At 46.4% G+C, this 19,948-nt stretch overlaps 1 protein-coding gene across 3 annotated transcripts in view; it reads left to right on the top strand.

The window, feature by feature from the left end:
- Adam19 (ADAM metallopeptidase domain 19) overlaps positions 1–18,389 on the top strand; it is a 90,987-nt gene extending 72,598 nt beyond the window's left edge. For all 3 annotated transcript variants that reach the window (XM_021177258.3, XM_085830089.1, XM_085830088.1), the window contains 11 exons: positions 596–685; positions 3,631–3,826; positions 6,430–6,538; positions 8,145–8,358; positions 9,260–9,337; positions 9,436–9,544; positions 10,722–10,860; positions 11,595–11,679; positions 11,930–12,154; positions 14,929–15,081; positions 15,784–18,389. In XM_021177258.3, coding sequence (XP_021032917.1) covers positions 596–685; positions 3,631–3,826; positions 6,430–6,538; positions 8,145–8,358; positions 9,260–9,337; positions 9,436–9,544; positions 10,722–10,860; positions 11,595–11,679; positions 11,930–12,154; positions 14,929–15,081; positions 15,784–15,837 — 1,452 coding nt within the window. In that variant the 3' untranslated portion in view covers positions 15,838–18,389. The remainder of the gene's footprint in view (positions 1–595; positions 686–3,630; positions 3,827–6,429; positions 6,539–8,144; positions 8,359–9,259; positions 9,338–9,435; positions 9,545–10,721; positions 10,861–11,594; positions 11,680–11,929; positions 12,155–14,928; positions 15,082–15,783) is intronic.
- Positions 18,390–19,948: the final 1,559 nt, after the last annotated feature.

Raw genomic sequence — 19,948 nt, 5'->3', positions numbered from 1 at the left:
GCTGGTGAGATGGCTCAGTGGGTAAGAGCACCCGACTGCTCTTCCGAAGGTCAGGAGTTCAAATCCCAGCAACCACATGGTGGCTCACAACCATCCATAATGAAATCTGACTCCCTCTTCTGGAGTGTCTGAAGACAGCTACTACAGTGTACTTACATATAATAAATAAATAAATCTTTAAAAAAAAAAAAAAACCTCTAACCCTGTAACTTTCAGAATAAAAGAACTAGTGAAAGACCAAGAACCATGAACTAAAAGCAAGGATCAGCCCTGGCCTTTCAGCATAGGGAGAGTCCTTTGAAGGACGATGGGCATGGTAGATTTTGCAAGCTCAGTATGACCACATAAGTACGGGATAATACCTACTCTAATCACCACGTAGTCTCATTTACATTGTGGTATCTCTGAGTATGAAGCACTTGCTTGTGTCTTCTCTCTTACAGATACTCATTACCTTAGTAAAGAACTGCAAGTGATGCTCTAGTGAGGTCTTCTAGGGAACAGGAAGCAGAGAGTGCCAGGCAGGCCGGGGAATTGAGGTGGCAAGGGCGCCCCCTGCTGGGCTCTGACTCTTGCCCTTCTGCTGCCTTTGTAGGAATGTAAGAACCCTTGCTGCAATGCCTCCAATTGCACTCTGAAGGAAGGGGCAGAGTGTGCCCATGGTTCCTGCTGCCACCAGTGCAAGGTAAGTGTCTCCTTTCCTCTGTCTCAGGCTTTGAGGTGACAACCTAGTGGGTGGCGGCTGGGTTTCAGCCTGCATCAAAAATTTTAGACACAGGGCCAGGGAGGGTGGTTCTTATCACTGACCACTTGTGGTAAGAATCCATGCTTTCATGCTCAGGGCTCTGGATTCAACCCCATCACTGGGAGGAAGAGAAGGGAGAAAGGGTGGGTGGATGTTAGATATTTGGAACTGAGAATGTCCCTTTAACTAAGCCTACCAATTTTCTATCCTGGGCCTCATTATGCTCAAATCACCCCATATACATGTAAATACATATACACATATATATCCTATATTAAGATATGAATATATAAATATGTCACTAATATATATAAATGTATAAGCAGATATATAAATAAAAAGATGTACATATGTATGTACGTATAAAATCAAAATAAAAAAGATATACACACATATAACTGTGTATATATCTTTTTATTTAAATAGATGATATATCTTATAGGGCTATATACATACATATATATGTGCATTTGTAGATATATGTATATATATCTTTATTTTGATTTTATATGTATGTGTGTATATATATGTGTATGTATATATGTATATGTATATATATTCTTTTAGTTTGAGACAAGACCTCACTAAATTGCTCAGGGTGGCTTTGAACTTGCTCTGGAGTCCAGGCAAGTGCTGACATCATCTCCCAGGAGAGATCGTAAGCCACCAGGCCCAGTGAGACTTCATTTTTCTTGAACACATGAAAAAGCAAACCCTGATTCTGATGAACATAAATGGCCATCTTGGTGGATGTCAGGCATCAGGATGGGAATTTGATATGCTAACCGACTCAGTCTTCACCACAGCCCCAAGGGGTACACATTACTGCCTCTGTTTTAAGGTGAGGAAAATGGGTCATTAGGAGATGGGTGATGTCAGGACCTGAACCCAGTTCTCCCTGACTCTGAAGCATGCATTCTTAATATCAATGTGGAAAATAATCTATTACCATTAATAGCCATATAGCACTGAATTTGAGAACTTCTTTTTTGGGGGGTGAGGTTTCGAGACAGGGTTTCTCTGTGTATCCCTGGCTGTCCTGGAACTCACTTTGTAGACCAGGCTGGCCTCGATCTCAGAAATTTGCCTGCCTCTGCCTCCCGAGTGCTGGGATTAAAGACGTGCGCCACCACGCCCAGCTTGAGAACTTCTTAATCCAAGTCTGACAAGTCAGGAAGTCCCAAAATATATAAATAAAAAAATTAACAGATTTGGTGATAAAATCTGACCTAAATGGATATCAGACTAATTATAGTTTTTATAAAAAGATTACCTAAAATAACTTTATTTCATCATAATATGCCATATATTAATATTTTTGGTTATAAAGCTTATCCTGAGCCTTATTAAAGGTTATGTAGTACATATTTTTATAATTATACACATCTATCATATTCATATAGATTTGTTAGATGCACACACTACTATGATATTTGAACTTTTGAGTTGTTAACCTGAAACTCTGAGTACTAGAGAAGTTTGAGAATGGAGCTGTGGCCTGCCCCACCCTCAGCTTGGCAAGCGCACACAGTGTTCACGTGTTGTTCAAGTACCCTACTGAGCATGCTTGCTCTTAGCAGCCAGAGAGAGGGCGGGAATCTGGAATCTTGGGTAAACAAGAACCAAAGGTCAGTTCTCTAGAACTGGTTAAGCGCATACATGTACCGAGGCTTCTGCATCTGCCGCTGGCCCTGCTCATCCTTGCCGTGATTGGCCTTCATTCATTCCCTCAGTGAGCCCTTCAGCCTAAGAATGGCCAGCAGAGGGGCCTGCTGGGGTATTTCCCCAGAAGAGCTGTTGGGTGGCATGGTCACCTGGAATCAGGGGAGGGCCTACCTCTGAGCCATAGTGTCCTTGCCTGGCTCAGGAGAACTTGGACACCTTTTGTTTTGACATGGAAGCCCCCAGGGAGGCTATGCTGAGTTGAGTCCTTCAAGTCTCAGACCAAGGCTGGAGAATAAGCACGGAGTGACCTTTTACTCAACTCCAGGATTTCAGACTGAGCCTTGGACTCCTTGACTTCAAGCCCTACCTGTGTGAACTTGGGGAATTTTTTAACTGCCGGAGTCTCAGCTCTGTCTACACACCCACACGAGTATCAGGAATGCTGATATAAAGTAGCTATATCAGTTTCATGGACCATGTGAGGGGCAGATGAGAGAAGTATTTGGATAACACTCAGTCCCATGCTCTGCATAACACTGAGGGTGTGCTGTTTGGAGCCACAAGCTGGATGTAGTGAGACATGTCTACAGTTCTGCTATTCCAGAGGCTTAGCCAGGAGGATTGCCCTGAGTTCGTTCAAGGCCAGTCTGTGTTAAATAATGTGTTTGAGGCTAGTTTCAAGAATAAAACAAGAAGTTGTAAATTAAAAACTTACACGAACGAAGCAATAATGTTGTAAATTGAAAATCTACATGAATGCCAATTTTCTGTGTGTGGGTATATGCATGTATGCATGTAGGCATGTACCCTTATCAGGAAACTGGCCTGCCACATACCACATGACTTTGGATATATTGTGTCTTGCTCCTTTAGTTATATAAGACTGTCATGCAAACTAATAAAGTCCTAGTGACACTGAAGTGAAAGATGGTTGTAATGGCAGAGAGAAAACTATAGATTGTTACATAAACGTTATTTCTCAACTGCTGTGGGAAGGAATTCTGTTGAGTTCGTCCACGTGGGTACAACTTTGAAGGAACTCAATCACTGTTTATGCGAAGGCCGACCATGGCTTGAGCTCATTGAAGTCGTGTGATAAGCACGGTGATAACAAGGTCGTCGAAACTGTTTTCCACAGATAGGATGTTCATGAGCTCTTGGCTGAAAGGGTGGGGGCAGGGACGAAATGACTACTCTACTCTTCTCATTCCTCTACCTAGCTGGTGGCTCCTGGAACCCAGTGTCGGGAGCAGGTGCGGCAATGTGACCTCCCCGAGTTCTGCACCGGCAAGTCTCCCCACTGCCCCACCAACTATTATCAGATGGATGGCACCCCCTGTGAGGGTGGCCAGGCCTACTGCTACAACGGCATGTGCCTCACTTACCAGGAACAGTGCCAGCAGCTGTGGGGACCTGGTAAGAACCCTCCTGGATGGAGAGCATGGTCTCTTCCGTCCATCACCTCTGAGCCTGTCTCCCTGCTGGCCACTTAGCTTGGCCTAGAATGCCTTCAAATACCACATCTCATGCTCTTAGCTCAAGAGTGACAGTATTTCTCATACTCCCTTGAAGCTTTTAGTTCTAACACTGGGCAGAGAGATAACAGTACTCCCTCCCCAACACACCAATGAAGCAGAAATGGAGAATAAAAGAAAATGAAAAAGACCCTTAAGCTACAAAAAATGTTTAGCTTCGGTCATATTGAGGGAAAGCAAATTGAAACTACCATCAAGTGGAGTTTTTTCATGGATCAGATCGCAAAGACAGCAGTGATATAGTAATAACAACAACCATCCTAATATGTTAGCGTGGAGGGTATGTCTTAGTCAGGGTTTGTAATACTGCACAAAACATCATGACCAAGAAGCAAGTTGGGGAGGAAAGGGTTTATTCAGCTTACACTTCCATATTGCTGTTCATCACCAAAGGAAGTCAGGACATGAACTCACACAGGGCAGGAACCTGGAGGCAGGAGCTGATGCAGAGGACATGGAGGGATATTTCTTATTGGCTTGCTTCCCCTGACTTGCTCAGCCTGCTTCCTTATAGAACCCAGGACCACCAGCCCAGGGATGGCACCACCCACAATGGGCCCTCCCATCCTTGATCATTACTTTAGAAAATGTCTTTCAGCTGGATCTCATGGAGGCATTTCCTCAAGGGAGACTCCTTTCTCTGTGATAACTCCAGCATGTGGTTTTGACACACAAAACCAGCCAGTACAGAGTATAAGGAAACAGATAGGAAAGACCCGCTGTAGAAAGTATTTTAGAGATAGCAAAAATTTTAATGTATTTACCAGTTCCATTAATTACATTAGGCTTAAATTTTTTTCCACTTACCTTTTTTTTTTCCTGAGAAGTTTTTACATGGCATGGAACAGTTTGTGAGTATATAAAAGTAGGTATATACAGCAAACATTTATTGATAATAAATCACAAGGAAATTTATTTTAAAATAATCTTTCATATATAATTTTACCAAAGCAAATGTATACTTTGACAAATCGGTGTGCTTGTTTGCTTTTTTTTTTTTACATAAAGAATTAAGTCTTGGCTAAATGGTTGAAAGTGCAGGACATAGAGGGCCGGAAACAGTTTTCAGAGTTGGCTGATTTTATAGTTGTCAGGGATGGGAACGCTAACCCGCATCGATATGTGGTGTAAAAGTGACAGAAGTCTGTTTAGGGCCTTACCAGAAATGGTTGGAAATTCTAATCTGACACCAAATCATGATTCGTTCAGTGATTTTTATCTTTATTTCTTGAGACAGGGACTCGGTGTGTGTGGCCTGCTTGCCTGAAACTTAATACGTAATCCAGGCTGGCTTGCAACTCCTAGAGATCTACCTGCCTCTTCCTCTCTAGTGCTAGGATTAAAGGCAGGCACCACGCTCAGCTAGTGTTTGGTTGTTGTTGTTGTTGTTGTTTTGTTTGTTTTAATGGCACTGAAGTCAGGAACGCAAACAGCAATTTTATAAGTCAAACTTTCTAACATAATATTAACATTAATCTGAAGTTTATCTGCTGAGGAATGACAGTAGGGAAAACATTTTTTGTTTTCTTTAATGAATCCATTGCATAAGAGACAACATACATACAACAAAAATATAACCAGTCATAATATAAAGTAGCCTCAAGCCTGAGCTCCTTTCAGTAGCATTCATTTGTTGTGTGCAGTGTGCAGCTGTGTTGAAAGCCAAGCTGTAGTAAAGTCACATGACACTCGGCATGGGTGAGCTCTGAATTCATGACACATTCTGTTTTCAGTTAGTTTTGGGTCATTGCACATTCAGAATCTCTTTAGTGTTGCCAGTTTGTTTGTTTTTTTGAGCCCCATTCAGGTGTGGGATTCCATCTGCCTCCGTTTTCAGAAGCTGGCCATTACACTACTTAGAAACAACCTCCAGTTGTATTTGCTTATGGATGTAAAGATGTTTTGTAAGATGTTGTTACACTGTTGCAAACTGTAGCAGCAGCATCTTTAAGACAGACAACTGAATGCCCTGAGGCTGAATTCTGTATATAACAAACTAAAACCCCAAAGTGCAGAACAGAAAGAGAAGAGACAATGCTTCCATCCTTTACTGTGTTCTTTCAAGAAGATGCCCCAAGATCAAATCTAAGGGATGCAAAAGATAGAGAAGACATTTTTTTTCTCTAAAAGACACACTGTTAAAGATTGTTGCTTTTCTATGATATAGGAGAGGGAAAACAAGGTGGATGTGAAGGGAAAACTTCAAAGATCTATTTTAGCTCTTTTAATGTTTGGGGCATGAATTACTAATCTTTCACAGTCCAGAAATAGGACAGCTCTTCTTCATTAGCCAGCAGGCTTAGCATGCAGCTGCCATAGATACAAATCTTCAATGAAGGGTTAAAAACCAGCCGAAAAAATATTTTCTCTGAATTGGCCTTGATGAATGGTGGATGTGTCATGCCGTTGCCCAAGGCTAGCTGGCTCTGTCATGGGGAGCCTCTGGTGGGCTTATGCACTGACAGATGTTTCTTGCATACCTAGGAGCCCGGCCTGCCCTCGATCTTTGCTTTGAGAGGGTGAATGCTGCTGGTGACACCTATGGAAACTGTGGCAAGGGCTTGAATGGCCAATACAGGAAGTGCAGCCCCAGGTGAGGACCACAGCTCTGACCAGGTGGGAGGAAGAGTGACCAAGCGATCCCCACTCTGACCTCTTCATTTCCCACCTGACTTGGTGTGGATAGCCTACCATTGGCTTTTAAACACACCAGTTTAAGCCTCTCTCTGTTCTCTACCTGTCGCTTGGTGATGCTATCGTTGTTCAGTTGGGTCTAAGGAAGTGAAAAAGAGGAGTGGGCAGTATTGCTTCCTAGGAAGCTGATCATGGTTGCTTTGGAGACTCTCTTAAGTGCAGGACAGAGTAGCTGGACATGCCTTTATCCCGGCACCGGGGAGTCAGAGGCAGGTGTTCATGTGGATCTCTGTCATTTTGGGACCAGCCTGGTCTACAAAGCAAGTTTCAGAACAGCCAGGATTGTTACATATAGAAATCCCGTCTTTGTTTTTAAAGTGGGGCAGGAGATGACTGATCTGAGATGACAATGTTCCAGCATCTATACGTTGTGGATCCCAGACGGCTCTTTGGATCATTTTTGCAGAGTGCTAAAGTTATGCCTGTTCCTGAGAGCTAGCTCTGATTCATTCATTCCAGCCACCCACTCGCTCCTCTGCCCACTACTGTTTCAGATTCACCACATGCAAGGTGCTGAATTGAATGTCTAGAGCAATGTGGTTAACTGGTGTAACAGTTAACGGCCTGGAGTTCTAGAGCAGCCATCTAAATGAATGGGGGAGGAGTCGCACTAGTGTGTAAAACAGTGTTTTAGGCTGAGATAGTAGAGAAAAAGGAGCAATTGAAGAGCTGATAGAGAGTAAGCCAAAATTTGTGGGAAGACATGGGTGGGGGTGGCAAGAAAAATGAGCCTGGGCAGAGGAAAGCAGGAACTAGATCCTGAGAGATATAAAGGCATCGCTGGATGATCTGGACCCCTCCCATGGATGCTGCAGTGAGGGGACTCTGTGTCATATAGGCCAGGATAGAAAGGGAGTAATATATATATATATATATATATATATATATATATATATATACACATACATACATACACACACGGGCTGGTGAGATGGCTCAGCAGGTAAGAGCACTGACTGCTCTTTTGAAGTTAAATCCCAGCAACCACATGGTGGCTCACAACCATCTGTAATGAGATCTGACGCCCTCTTCTGATGTGTCTAAAGACAGTTACAGTGTACTTACATATAATTATAAATAAGTCTTAAAAAGGGGGGGGGTAAGAATGTAAGTCAGGGAAGCTGTGTAGGAGGGAAGATTGACAGGGATTGAAAATGCTCAACCTTGGGAACAATGAAGAATGGGGAGGCAGAGGGAGACCCAGCTCCTAGTTTGGAGTGCCTGGGGAATGGTTTTGGGACAAAGATGACCAATTATTCATGTCATTCAGGTGTCCTTGTGGTTAGGATATCCTAAGTTGAGCTCTTGGCTTAGGTCTGCTGAGACACAAGGAACCTGCCCCTTTTCTGGGTCTGAGTCTACCTTAGGTCTCTACTGCTGGGTTCCAGCCCACTCTCTGGTCCTTTGCCCTGCTCCACCGAAGCCTGCTGACTTGGCTCAGACTGAAGCTCTCCAATGTCCCCGCTCTTCCCCAGCCTCTGATCCTGTCTTCTTTCCCGGCCCAGGGATGCCAAGTGTGGGAAGATTCAATGCCAGAGCACCCAGGCCCGGCCCCTGGAATCCAATGCAGTATCTATTGACACCACCATCACCTTGAACGGGAGGCGGATCCACTGTCGGGGCACCCACGTCTACCGGGGTCCTGAGGAGGAGGAAGGGGAAGGTGACATGCTGGATCCAGGGCTGGTGATGACTGGGACCAAGTGTGGCCACAACCATGTGAGTCCCTCCCTAACCTCACTCAGAAACCAAGAGGCAGAGACAGAGACTGAGAAGTGTGGGCTCCGGAGGAGTGATGCCCGGCTCTCAGAATAATAGCATCCCACCTATGACTATGGACCTAGTCATGTAAATGCAGGCATCACTGTCATGCATGTCATTTGCTATCACCATAGAAATGGTCTAAGGCTGGGTGTGGTGGCGCACACCTTTAATCCCAGCACTTGGGAGGCAGAGGCAGGTAGATTTCTGAGTTCGAGGCCAGCCAGGTCTACAGAGTGAGTTCCAGGACAGCCAGGGCTACACAGAGAAACCCTGTCTCAAAAAAAGAAAAAGAAGAAGAAGAAGAAGAAGAAGAAGAAGAAGAAGAAGAAGAAGAAGAAGAAGAAGAAGAAGAAGAAGAGGAAGAAGAGGAGGAGGAGGAGGAGGAGGAGGAGGAGGAGAGAAAAGGTCTAAGATTTCAGGGAGACCCAAGGAAAATGACGCCACCAACCCCATGCTTTAAATTGTGTTAAATTATAAACACAGAGTAAACCCATGGTACGATGCCCGGCTGAAAGTAAGCTCCTGCCACAATCATTATTTTTAGGCATAATCCTAAACTTAGTCCACATTCATTGTTGGATGGAATATAGTCAGCATGACGCTAGACTATAAACGTGTCCTAATTGTTGAATGTAACATTTCAGCAGTGTTTGCTACTCCTTCCCTAATCACAAAGACAACAGCAGATTTCAGTTACCCACTGAATCTTTTTTTGAGGCCTTTTGCATTTATCACTAGAATATATAACCCCCAGCTATGTTTTGGGGTTCCCATTCATCCTAAGGACGAACCTCCCATACCCTAAGCCTCCGCCATGCCCCTGTGTTCCACTGATGGCTGCTCTTCTATGTTGCAGATTTGCTTCGAGGGGCAGTGCAGGAACACCTCCTTCTTTGAGACGGAAGGCTGTGGGAAAAAGTGCAATGGCCACGGGGTACGTGTGTGTATGCAGAGGTCTGGGCTCCTGGGTGTTGCCCTGTGGGAGGTCACAGCTCTCCTGGGTGCTGATGCATCTGCGGCCCCTCACTCTAGGTCTGCAACAACAACAAGAACTGTCATTGCTTCCCTGGCTGGGCTCCACCTTTCTGTAACACCCCGGGAGATGGTGGCAGCGTCGACAGTGGTCCTTTGCCCCCTAAGAGTAAGTGTTCTGCTTTGTGAGAGAGGCGGAGACCATGGGGATAAGGGGTAGGTTGGCAGGAGCCTCTAGTCTGTTGACTTTGCAATATGGCATCGTTGTCTACAAACATGTTGGGCTGCGTTCGTAGCCATCCATGGGGACTGTGGGCCATAGGCTGGGTTTGCCCGTTGCACAAAGTCCAAGGTAAGCTGGCTTCACTCTCCTACAGGGAGGAGCCAAGATAAAGACGCTGAGTGGGAGGATGGCAGGTCTTCCTATGGGGCCTGGGCTTAGTCGCCTTTCTGTCCTTTTACTAGAGGAGAAAAGGGCGGGGGTAGATATTAAGGGAGACTGAGGCCACTGGATAGTCACAATTATTTGGAGGTAGTAACTATTAATTAGTCCTTTTAGGGACATTTGAAATAATCACAATCTTGGGGTGCATTGTATTGGTTAATTTACCTTTTGTTAAATAAAGGTTAAGAAATGGGAAAACAGGCAAGTTTTACAGTTCTTAGGGGTGGTCTCAGGGGCTTGACCCCTGTGGTTCCCAGATTGTGTCTTTGAATAATAGCAAAAGTACTTAAAAAAAAAAAAAAGGCTAAAAACTGGGTGTGGTAGTTCCTATCTATAATCCCAGCACTTAGGAGACTGAGGCAGGAGAATTGCTGCTGCAACTTTGAGGCCAGTCTGGGCTGTAACAAAATGAAAACAGACAAGAAGAGCCTGACTATGCAATGACCATGAACAGAGCAAGGGGAGCTTCAGTGATGCAGGCACACTGTGTGCATTTACATTTATGACTCAGGAACTGTTGAGATGGGCTTTGGACCCAACCATGAGTCTGAGGGCCCAGGGTGAGAATTCTAGTCCTAAAATGTCTCAACCAGTATTTTCTGGCCATTGCTCTGTGTCCAGGAAAATCGTGGTGCTGGCTGACTTTATGAAAGTCCATGAACTGCTTTGAGAAAAATCTCTGCAGCTGGTCATGGGGACTGTCTTTAAAAGCCCGTGGGTGGGCCTGGCTCTTTCAGCTAGTATTAGGACACCAATAGAGTATGATGTGCGCGTTACATGTATTTGTGCTTGTTTAAACTAAGTCGGCGGGAATCAAATACCTGGAGGGGAACAAAGGCTCTGTCATTTTACTGTAGCCTGATCGGCCTCTAATTCTCTCACTTGTGCTGACTTCCGGCAGGCGTGGGTCCCGTGATCGCTGGGGTGTTTTCAGCTCTCTTCGTGTTGGCAGTTCTGGTGCTACTGTGTCACTGCTACAGACAGAGCCACAAACTGGGCAAGCCCTCGGCTCTCCCTTTCAAGCTGCGGCATCAGTTCAGGTGGGACAGGGTGCTGTGCCTAGCCCTTGTGGAAAGGTTGGTGGTTATGGGTCTAATTCTGGGATAATGAAGGCAGGGAACATGCCACCCTCACCCCTTCTGTCTGCTCAATCACCATGGCAGACATTAGTAGGTAATGACTGTAAGTGGTTTCTACTGAGCCTGGCCATTAACTTGAATTCTTCCCAATAGAAAGTCCTTAGCCAGTTCAAACTGGGGTATGACATAAAATCTATTTACCGTCCCCTGCCTGATTAACTTATCTTATTTTTAAAGTGCAGGAAGCTGAGGCGACAGAGAGGGATGACAAGCTCAATCAGTCACAGAGATAACTAGACATTAACCCAAGAAGACGAATGATTAATTCATTGAGATATTGATGGAGCATGCTCTCTAGACTTTGTTAAATGTACTTGCATGGGAAGGGATTTTTTTTTCCTGCCCTGCATCCTTCTGTTATCCATGCCAGTGGGGGTCAGGGTACATGATGGTTGGTGATATTCTGTCTCCTGATTGGGATGGAGGGGTCTGCTTGTGCAAGGCAGAAGCCCTTCCTTGGGCTTCTCCACTGGCCGTATGTGTGCTTATTTATTATTTAGGAGATGGGTTTCAGAGGATTATCCCACTTTCTTCAGAGGAGGGTTAGATTTGTCCGCTGGCCTGGGTCGGATTTGCTTAGTCTACACACACCACTGAACACTCCTTCCCCCATGTCCCCTCTTCCTTGTTTCCAGTTGTCCCTTCAGGGTATCTCAGAATGGTGGAACTGGCCATGCCAACCCAACTTTCAAGTTGCAGACCCCCCAGGGCAAGCGAAAGGTAAGGGCTTTGCACCATTGAACTTGACTGAGTTCCCTTGATCCTTGTTAGGCTTTCTTCAGTACTTATGTGTGCCCACGGGGTTGGTAATGAAAGCTATCTTTGGGGCTTGAAGTTGGTTCTGAAGCCTGGAATCCAAAGGTCAACATGTCTGAAAGTTCTGCCTTCAGATGAGGCTCTGGTCACCTCATTGAGACACACACTTAGGGAGGATTCCTTATCTCAGCTGCTCTGTGTCTCCTTTATACAGGTGACTAACACCCCTGAATCCCTCCGGAAGCCTTCCCACCCTCCTCCCCGGCCCCCTCCAGACTACCTGCGCGTTGAATCGCCACCTGCAGCATTGCCGCCACATCTGAACAGGGCTGCTGGGAGCTCCCCAGAAGCTGGGGCTCGAATAGAAAGAAAGGAGTCAGCCAGGAGGCCTCCCCCAAGCCGACCCATGCCCCCTGCACCTAACTGCCTAGTGTCCCAGGTAAGTGGATTCTCGCCAACCCTAGGCTGGGGACATCGCCCATAGCAGACCATCAGCAATGAGGGGGCGTTGATGTGATGTACTGATTGGATCTGATCATCTTTTCTTTGTTCTGGTAAATCCAATGGGCTTCCAGAGGTTTAGCAATAAACCTTCCCAGCCAGGTGGTAGGAGTACACACCTTTAATCCCAGCATTCAGGAGTAGAGGGAGGCAAATCTCTACATTCAAGGCCAGCTTATTCTACACAGCTAGTTTCAGGACAGCTAAGGCTATACAAAGAAACCCTATCTTGAAAAACCAAAATACTTTTATTGCTGCTGCTGCTACTACTATTCATCATCACCATCATCATCATCATCACCATCATCATCATCATCATCCCTAAGCCGCTAAAGTGATGCTTTTCTCCTATTTGATTTCCACACACTTTGAACCCCAAATTAACTTCTTTTGGTTCCCTGAGAGCTGGTCCTCTTCAGGTCATTGCAGATGCTGTTTTTCCCCAAACACACACCACACACACACACACCACACACACACACACCACACACACACACACACACACACACCTCTGCCTGGCCTGTTCCTATTCGCCGTCAGTTGTGACCTTAGATAACACTCCTCCCGAGGGGTTTCTCCCACCTAGTAAGGCTGGTCTTAGTGCCCTGGGCCTCTCCCATCGTATTCAGCCCCACAACGTGTATCTACTCGTTAGCTCCCACTCGCTGAGGATCTTACTGAAGGGTGCACCACGATGCCTCGCTTGCCTGAGGGAGTCTCTGGGAGGTGATGGGTCTGGACTGTCCCCTTCTGTGTAGCTGGTACTCACAACTTGGAGCTGTGACAGAGTGGCCTGTTTGCTTAGCGTGTGTACTCTGGTACAGGTTCCCCAGTGAAGACATGGACATCTCTTGGGCAGTGGCCTCTAAAACTGATTGTGTCTGCTTTCTCCTGGTATGGCCCAAAGGCTTCCCCAGGGCCGAGTTTCTCTGCTCACGACCACTCCATGGTCCGCTTCAGAGTTGGCATGTCCCCTAGGGCGTGAGACAGTGAGGGTATTGGGTTGGGTTCTGTGCTGTGAAACTGCCCCTTCTCAAGTGCCTGTGTGTGGGGCCAGGATGACACATACAAATCCACGCAGGGGACGGATCGACTGCATCTGAAATGTTCCGGTACAAGCTCAGCATACCCAGATCACTCCTACTTAATCACTTTAAACACTGTTCCATGACATTGAGCCATGCATGCCCCAAAATGGGCCAGCTCTTATTATCTTTGTAAATGATGACCTTAAACTGAGCATGCTCAGGGAAGGTACACCTAACGAATGTGAATGTGCTCACTGGATAAAGTTGGCCTTGCTGCCTTTGGAGGGGCGTGGTTTAGCAGATCCTCATCATGTTCTCCTGAACATGCAGGGCATAAACTCACACATGTGCATAATTAAAAATAATACGATTAGCCAAGTGTGGTGGTACATGCTGTTGATCCCAGCACTTGGGAGGCCAAGACAGGTGGATTGCTGTAAATTCAAGGCCAACCTGATCTACATGAAGAGTTACAAGATAGCCAAGGCTATGTAGAAAAACCCTGGCTCAAAACAGCAGCAATAATTCTTTATACTAAAATATTTAAGTAGTACAGAAATGTGTGTCTGTTCTGAGAAGTTTGATTAGCTCATTTATTTATGTTTCTGGTGTTGAGTTAACTACTTCCTGAGTCTGAGTGCTCCCCAAAGCCTGCAATGTCTCCATGAATCAAACAGAAAAGGTGCCCCGCCCCACCTCTATTTCAGTTCTAGTCAGAGATGGCTAGAGACAGGAAATAAAAGCCTGGTAAATTATTTATGTTAATAGGGATAAAAGATATGATGAGAAATAAACTAATTAAAAATTAGGCTTAGGGGAGCCACATGTACACACACACACACACACATACACATACATGTGCATGCACATGGACACACACATACATACACATTCTCTCTCTCACACACACACGCACCCACACACTCACATACTCTCTCACACACATGCACGCACATACATGCTCTCTCTCTCTCTCACACACACACACACACACACACACACACACAGACACATACACATACCACTCATTCTGTCTTCCTGGGTCATGTCCACCCACATCTGTTCATTACCATTGGCTTTAGGCAGGGATGTGGTGGTCTGCTTTGCATATACGCTCCTCTGTCGGGGTCATGTCAGCTTGTCTCGCAGCTGACAGTCCTCATTAGCCCAGATCCCCTACTTTACTCTTTATACACACTGTAGCCCACATCACTGGATAAGTTTACACTTTTCTCCCACCGTGGGCTATTTTGGAAGTTTCTGGGTTCTCTGGTATTATAAACCATGTGTACATAGGGACATCCTTGCAAACCAGCCTTCTGCACCTCTCTAACATTGTCAAACGGAAGTGGGATTTTTCACACCAGGAAAAGACATTTTCAATTTTTTCTTTTAAATTTTGGGACAGGGTTTTGAATTCCCAGACCCACCTGCTTCTACCTCCTGAGGGCTGGAATTAAAAGTGTGCCTTCTCATGCCATGCCCATAACTCTCATTTTAATAGGCAGCCAACTTGTTTTCCAAAAAGATCTTATTTTTTTCTTAGCATGTGACTACATTATAAACTAGACCCACACACAGGAGAGTCCTTTAGAAATGGAACAATCCGGCTGTGACCCAGAAGATACTAGGCATACTTTCTTTTGAAGGGAGACCCTCAAGTCAGACTTCTTGCTTCCTCCAGGACTTCTCTAGGCCTCGACCACCTCAGAAGGCACTCCCAGCCAATCCGGTGCCAGGCCAAAGGACCGGTCCCAGGTCAGGAGCCGCCTCCCTGCTTCAGCCCCCTACTTCTGGTCCTCAGCCCCCCAGGCCTCCAGCAGTGCCTGTTCCAAAGGTGAGTCCACAGAAGGACCCAGAAGGACCAGCGAGGAAGTGTGTGGCTGAGAACGCAGTCCCGTGCCCCACACTGAGGTTCTAGAACAGAAGCAGCCTCGCTTGGAGGTCTATTTGGCTGAACCTTACATGAGCAAAGGGAGGTTTGAATTTCCTTGAGAATGAAAGCGTCACATGGAAGCCTAAGCTCTGGTGGCTTCGCTGGCACCTGAACAGATAGGCCACCTTGAGTAAATCCTTGTCTCTTGATAAGAAAGAAGGCTTAAGATTGGGCGGCAAGGTGGTTCAAGGTAATTTTTAAAAAGGCCTGAGAAGCAGCAGGGACCAACTCCATGACATTGCTCTGAAGATCAAAGCCATTAGTTTATACAAGCCTGTCAACATATGTCCCTTTCCTTAATGCTTCTCTCTGGCTGCCATGTCCTCGGCTTAGTCTGGGGAGTTGGGTCAGAAGGGGTGAGGCAAGAAAGCTGGTTGCCAGCCCAGATCCCCTGAAGCACTAGGGAACTACCATACTGAAACTTGATGGAAGAGGGGAGGGGCTAAGTTTCCAGTTTTGGGGGTGGCCACACAATTGCTCTCACTACAAGGGCCAATGGCCCTGGAATGCAGCCTCGGGGACAGACTTCTGAGCAAGAGGACACTTGCCCACAGTCCCACTGGCCAGCACTGAGGTCATATCGTTTTTTTTTTTCCTTTCCAGCTACCCGAGTACCGATCACAGAGGGTTGGAGCAATAACTAGCTCCAAGATCTAGAAGTGTCGAGAAGTTTCTTGTTCCGATTGAAGACTCCGGATGCCATGGAAGGTCCAGAAGAAAGAAGCCTGCTCACCCATCCTGAAGCTTTGGCAGCCTTCTGGAACGTCCCTCATCCCCAGAATCTCCCTTCTTACCCTAGTGCCTCCTGCTTCCTCTGAGGCCCAGGGGGACTCATAGCCGATGGCTCCTAAGTGTTTGTCCTGTGCAATATACAGCCCGGGGAGGGAAGGGAAGCACAGGGAGGAGGGTGGGGAAGGTTCTCCCTCAGCCCACTAGCCAAGAGCTACCAGCGATGCTCAGGGAAGGCTTGAGCTGGGGTCCTCCTATGCGGAGCTTGGAGAAGGTACCCATTCTGGTCCTATGCTGGCAGGAACACACGGGAGCGTCACTGATTGGCCTCCCTCTGGGATCCCAGGCTGCTGAGGAAGCTACTGCTGCATCCCTGCCCCAAGGGGCTTGGTCAAGGTGCCTGTTCCTGGCTATCTGGCTGCATGTGATAAGCCATGCTCCTCTCCCCTGCCTTTCTTCACATTCCCACTCCCATATTTACACGGGTCACTCTGACTCAGACAGGTACTATTTGTAAGTAGCGTAGACAGCAGGGGGGTGGGGTGGTCAACCTGTGTCCCCTCTGAGCCGTGATGCCAAAGGTCACTAAGGACATTTAGAATCTCCATCCATCTATCCATCCACCCATCCATCCATCCATCCATCCATCCATCCATCCATCCCCAGTGTTCCATGTGTCACCTTCTCCTCCTTTTCTAGCATCCCTATCCTATGGTGCTTTGGTGGTGAATTATGGCAGTCCTGACTTGCTGGTGACCTACAAATCAGGATCCTGCCATATGGGGTCACCACTGGACTTTCTGCACTGGATCTCAAGAGCGTTGAGCCGAGTGGGCATGTGTGTGTGTGTGTGTGTGTGTGTGTGTGTGTGTGTGAGAGAGAGAGAGAGAGAGAGAGAGAGAGAGAGAGAGAGAGAGAGAGAGAGAGAGAGAGAATGAGGGAGACAGACATGCAGGCAGGCAGACAGCTCTGCATGTACTTGTGTTTTACGGCCTCAAGCAGAATAAGGGACCTCTTCCTTATTTCTGACTTATATCTAAGTAAGGTTCTCTAGGACAGCCACAGTTATACTGAGGGGGACTGACATGTTTGGCATCCTGGCTATTAGTATTGTATACACAGGGCCACCAGCCCCTCCCTAGTGGTCAGCTCTGAGGTGGGACTGTTGACTCTGAACAGATTGATGTCAACAGCCATGGTGAACCAGATCTGGGCAGGGTTCCCCAAATTCTATTCAACTAGGGTTTTATTACGCACTTCATCGGGTCTCTCCTGGTTACTGCCCTTGGGTGATCGTCATGGAAAATGCTGACAAGGTGGGAATGGGACTGGGGTGGACCTTCTCTTGCTTGGTGCTCCGCTATTTAGAACAGTTCTTACACATTTGCTGGGCCTGGCCTCTGAGAGGCCATCTTCCACCCCCAGAAAGGTGCTAATGGCACTGCAGAGGGCTCTCTAGGGGCCTTCCTGCCACCACAGCAAGCAGTTGTTAGCTCTTGGAACCCTCCAGAGGAAGAGGCAAGCTTTTGACTTCCCCTTTACCACCCGAGGCCTCCTTATATCTCTTCCCAGAGTAAGCTTTGGGATTGTAGACATGTGGGAGCTATGACATACGTGGCCTGGGGTAGAAAGATCTCAGGAAAGCACCTTTCTCCTTTTCAGGCTGACCGTGCTCTTCACACTCTCTGAGGCCTCGGTCCATGTCCTATATCAGTTTCTCGTTTGTGTGCTTTACCAAGTGGCCGGTGACTCCAGGCCACCCCGATTGTCACCACAGAGTTAGAAACCCTCCACTTTCTGTCCCTTGAACCATATCAGAAAAAGACCCATATCCTTGCTCTTTGGTAATCACTTCTGGTTTTTTTTTCTTTTTCATCACTTTGATACCACCTCCATCCCATGACATTATACTGTGAAGTGTAAGAGGACAGGATTTTTAAAAACTTGGTAGAAATGTCGGCAGCTGCTCCACATACACCTTCACTCAAGGCTTCGTTTCCAGAGGCCAGCGAGGCTGTCACAGGCAGGAATCCCTTCCCATCTGCTTTGTGAAGGGTCCCATACAGGTGTATCTAGACTTCAAGGACAGGGTTTGTCTCACAGGATTGCCACTTAGGAAATGAAAGAATATTACCACATGAGGAGGAGGGGGCGGTTGCAACCGAACACTTTGGTCTTCCTACCCCACGTCTGTGAGGGCATTGGAGACTGAAAGCCCTTTTCTTATGCATAGAATGTGAGCAAGAATAGAAGTAACTGTTTAAGGCATCTCTGTTCCCAGCCACTGAAGAGAGATGTCAGAAGATGTTAGAATAGGTCAAAGCCAAGGCTCTGGTGGGCTGAGGGAAGGTTTGTAGCTGTGTTTAGTGGTATACATCTTTAGTCCCAACAGAGGCAGGTGAATCTCGAGTTTGAAGCTAGCCTGGTCTAAAAAGGAAGTTCCAAGACTGCCAGGGCCACACAGAGGAAAAAAAAAAACCCTCTAGAAAAACAAAAATGAAGACAGGATCTCATGTATCCTAGATTGGCCTTTAAGTCACTTTACCAAGGATGACCTTTGAACTCCTGAGTACTTGTGCTCAGACTGCAGGTGTGTGCTACCATGCTTTATGTGGTCCTGGGTTCAAACACAGCCCTTCATGTGTATATAGGCAAGCACTCTACAACTGAGCTACATCCTCCAGCCTAGGCTGTAAATGTTTTTTGAAGTAGATTAGCTGCCTGCCAACCTTAGAACTGCAAAGCCATTCCTGACCTGTAAACCTCAATTCTCCATCTCTATAAGAGGTGTAGCCTGGGCTAATCCCGTCCAAGTTACAACTCCTTGCTTGCTTTCTGTTCCTTCTAGCCTTGGTGACTTCCACCAGTAAGAGAATAGCCCCTCCCTACCCCTGCTCCAAGACACTGTAGATGCTAGTGTCTGAGTGTTCTTTGTAATGCAACAGTCCCTTCTGTTGCAATAACCCCCTGCAACACTGCAATAATCCTTCAGTGTCTCCCCTGGGCTCAATTCACTTCCTTATTTGATAAAGTGGGGGTGAGACTTCTATTCTTAAAATTGGAGGCTAGTCATTTTGTCAAATGCATGTAATGACACACCCAAAGGAATCCTCCACACACAAGCCAGGGAACACCAACTGGAAAGGTACCCCTTCCCCAGGGAAGCCTGCTAAGGAGAGGTTCTGTAAATTCCGAGCCTAGCACCCCAAAGTCATGCACCCAATATCCTCTTGTATGACTGTGTATATGTCTATGTCTGGGATCCAGGGCAAATGTGAATTTTCTTTTGATTTGGGAGATTGTTCACAGGAAATAGTCCTCTCCTCTCATGTCCTCCTATTGATTGTTTACAATATTTGTACATCTATGCAAAATACTTGAATGGGCCATGGTGCCTTGTTTTTTTGTTTTGTTTTGTTTTGTTATTTTTCCTCCTTGTTTGTATTTAATTAAAACAAATTGTCATGAAGAAATGCTCTCTGTTTGGACAGCTCTTTTGTGTGTGAACTGTTTCGGTATCCCACTGCCAGGACAACTTAAGACATGTGATGTCAACATCTCAGAGGACTCATACAGACCACCAGCCTTCCAGTCACCCATGACCTGAGCCACAGTGATGCCCTGGGGTTTCCCATGGCCAGTAGTCAGGGCTACCTGCTTTGTACCTGTGCTCAAGATAGTCTGGTTTCATTAGATCTTGGATCACCAAAGGCTTTCATAATCTTTTAGATTCTAGAACATTCTTCTACACTATTAACTTTAGAAGACAGCTGAGATACTCTGCGACCAACTCTCTTCACTAGGGTGTGTGCTTTAATGAAGAGAGACTTAGTGTGGGTCCCAGGCTGAGTGGGTAGGTGCGGGGAGGCCAGCTTGTGTGCACTTAAGATTCCCCAGGTCTGTGTGGAGACTGCTGGTCTCTCACCAACTTACCCATTTCCTCCCAGCCTCTGTTTTGAGGTTTTCTAAGATTATTAATAACCACAGGAGCTTTACTGTGTAGGTCTGAATGAAAATGGCCCCCATAGAATCATAAGGA

This window comes from Mus caroli, unplaced genomic scaffold (assembly GCF_978045245.1).
Source record: "Mus caroli unplaced genomic scaffold, Mus_caroli_1 scaffold_13, whole genome shotgun sequence".
Classification (NCBI taxonomy): domain Eukaryota; kingdom Metazoa; phylum Chordata; class Mammalia; order Rodentia; family Muridae; genus Mus; species Mus caroli.
The sequence above is the reverse complement of the archived record's forward strand: the minus strand, read 5'-3'. Positions and strand labels throughout refer to the sequence as shown.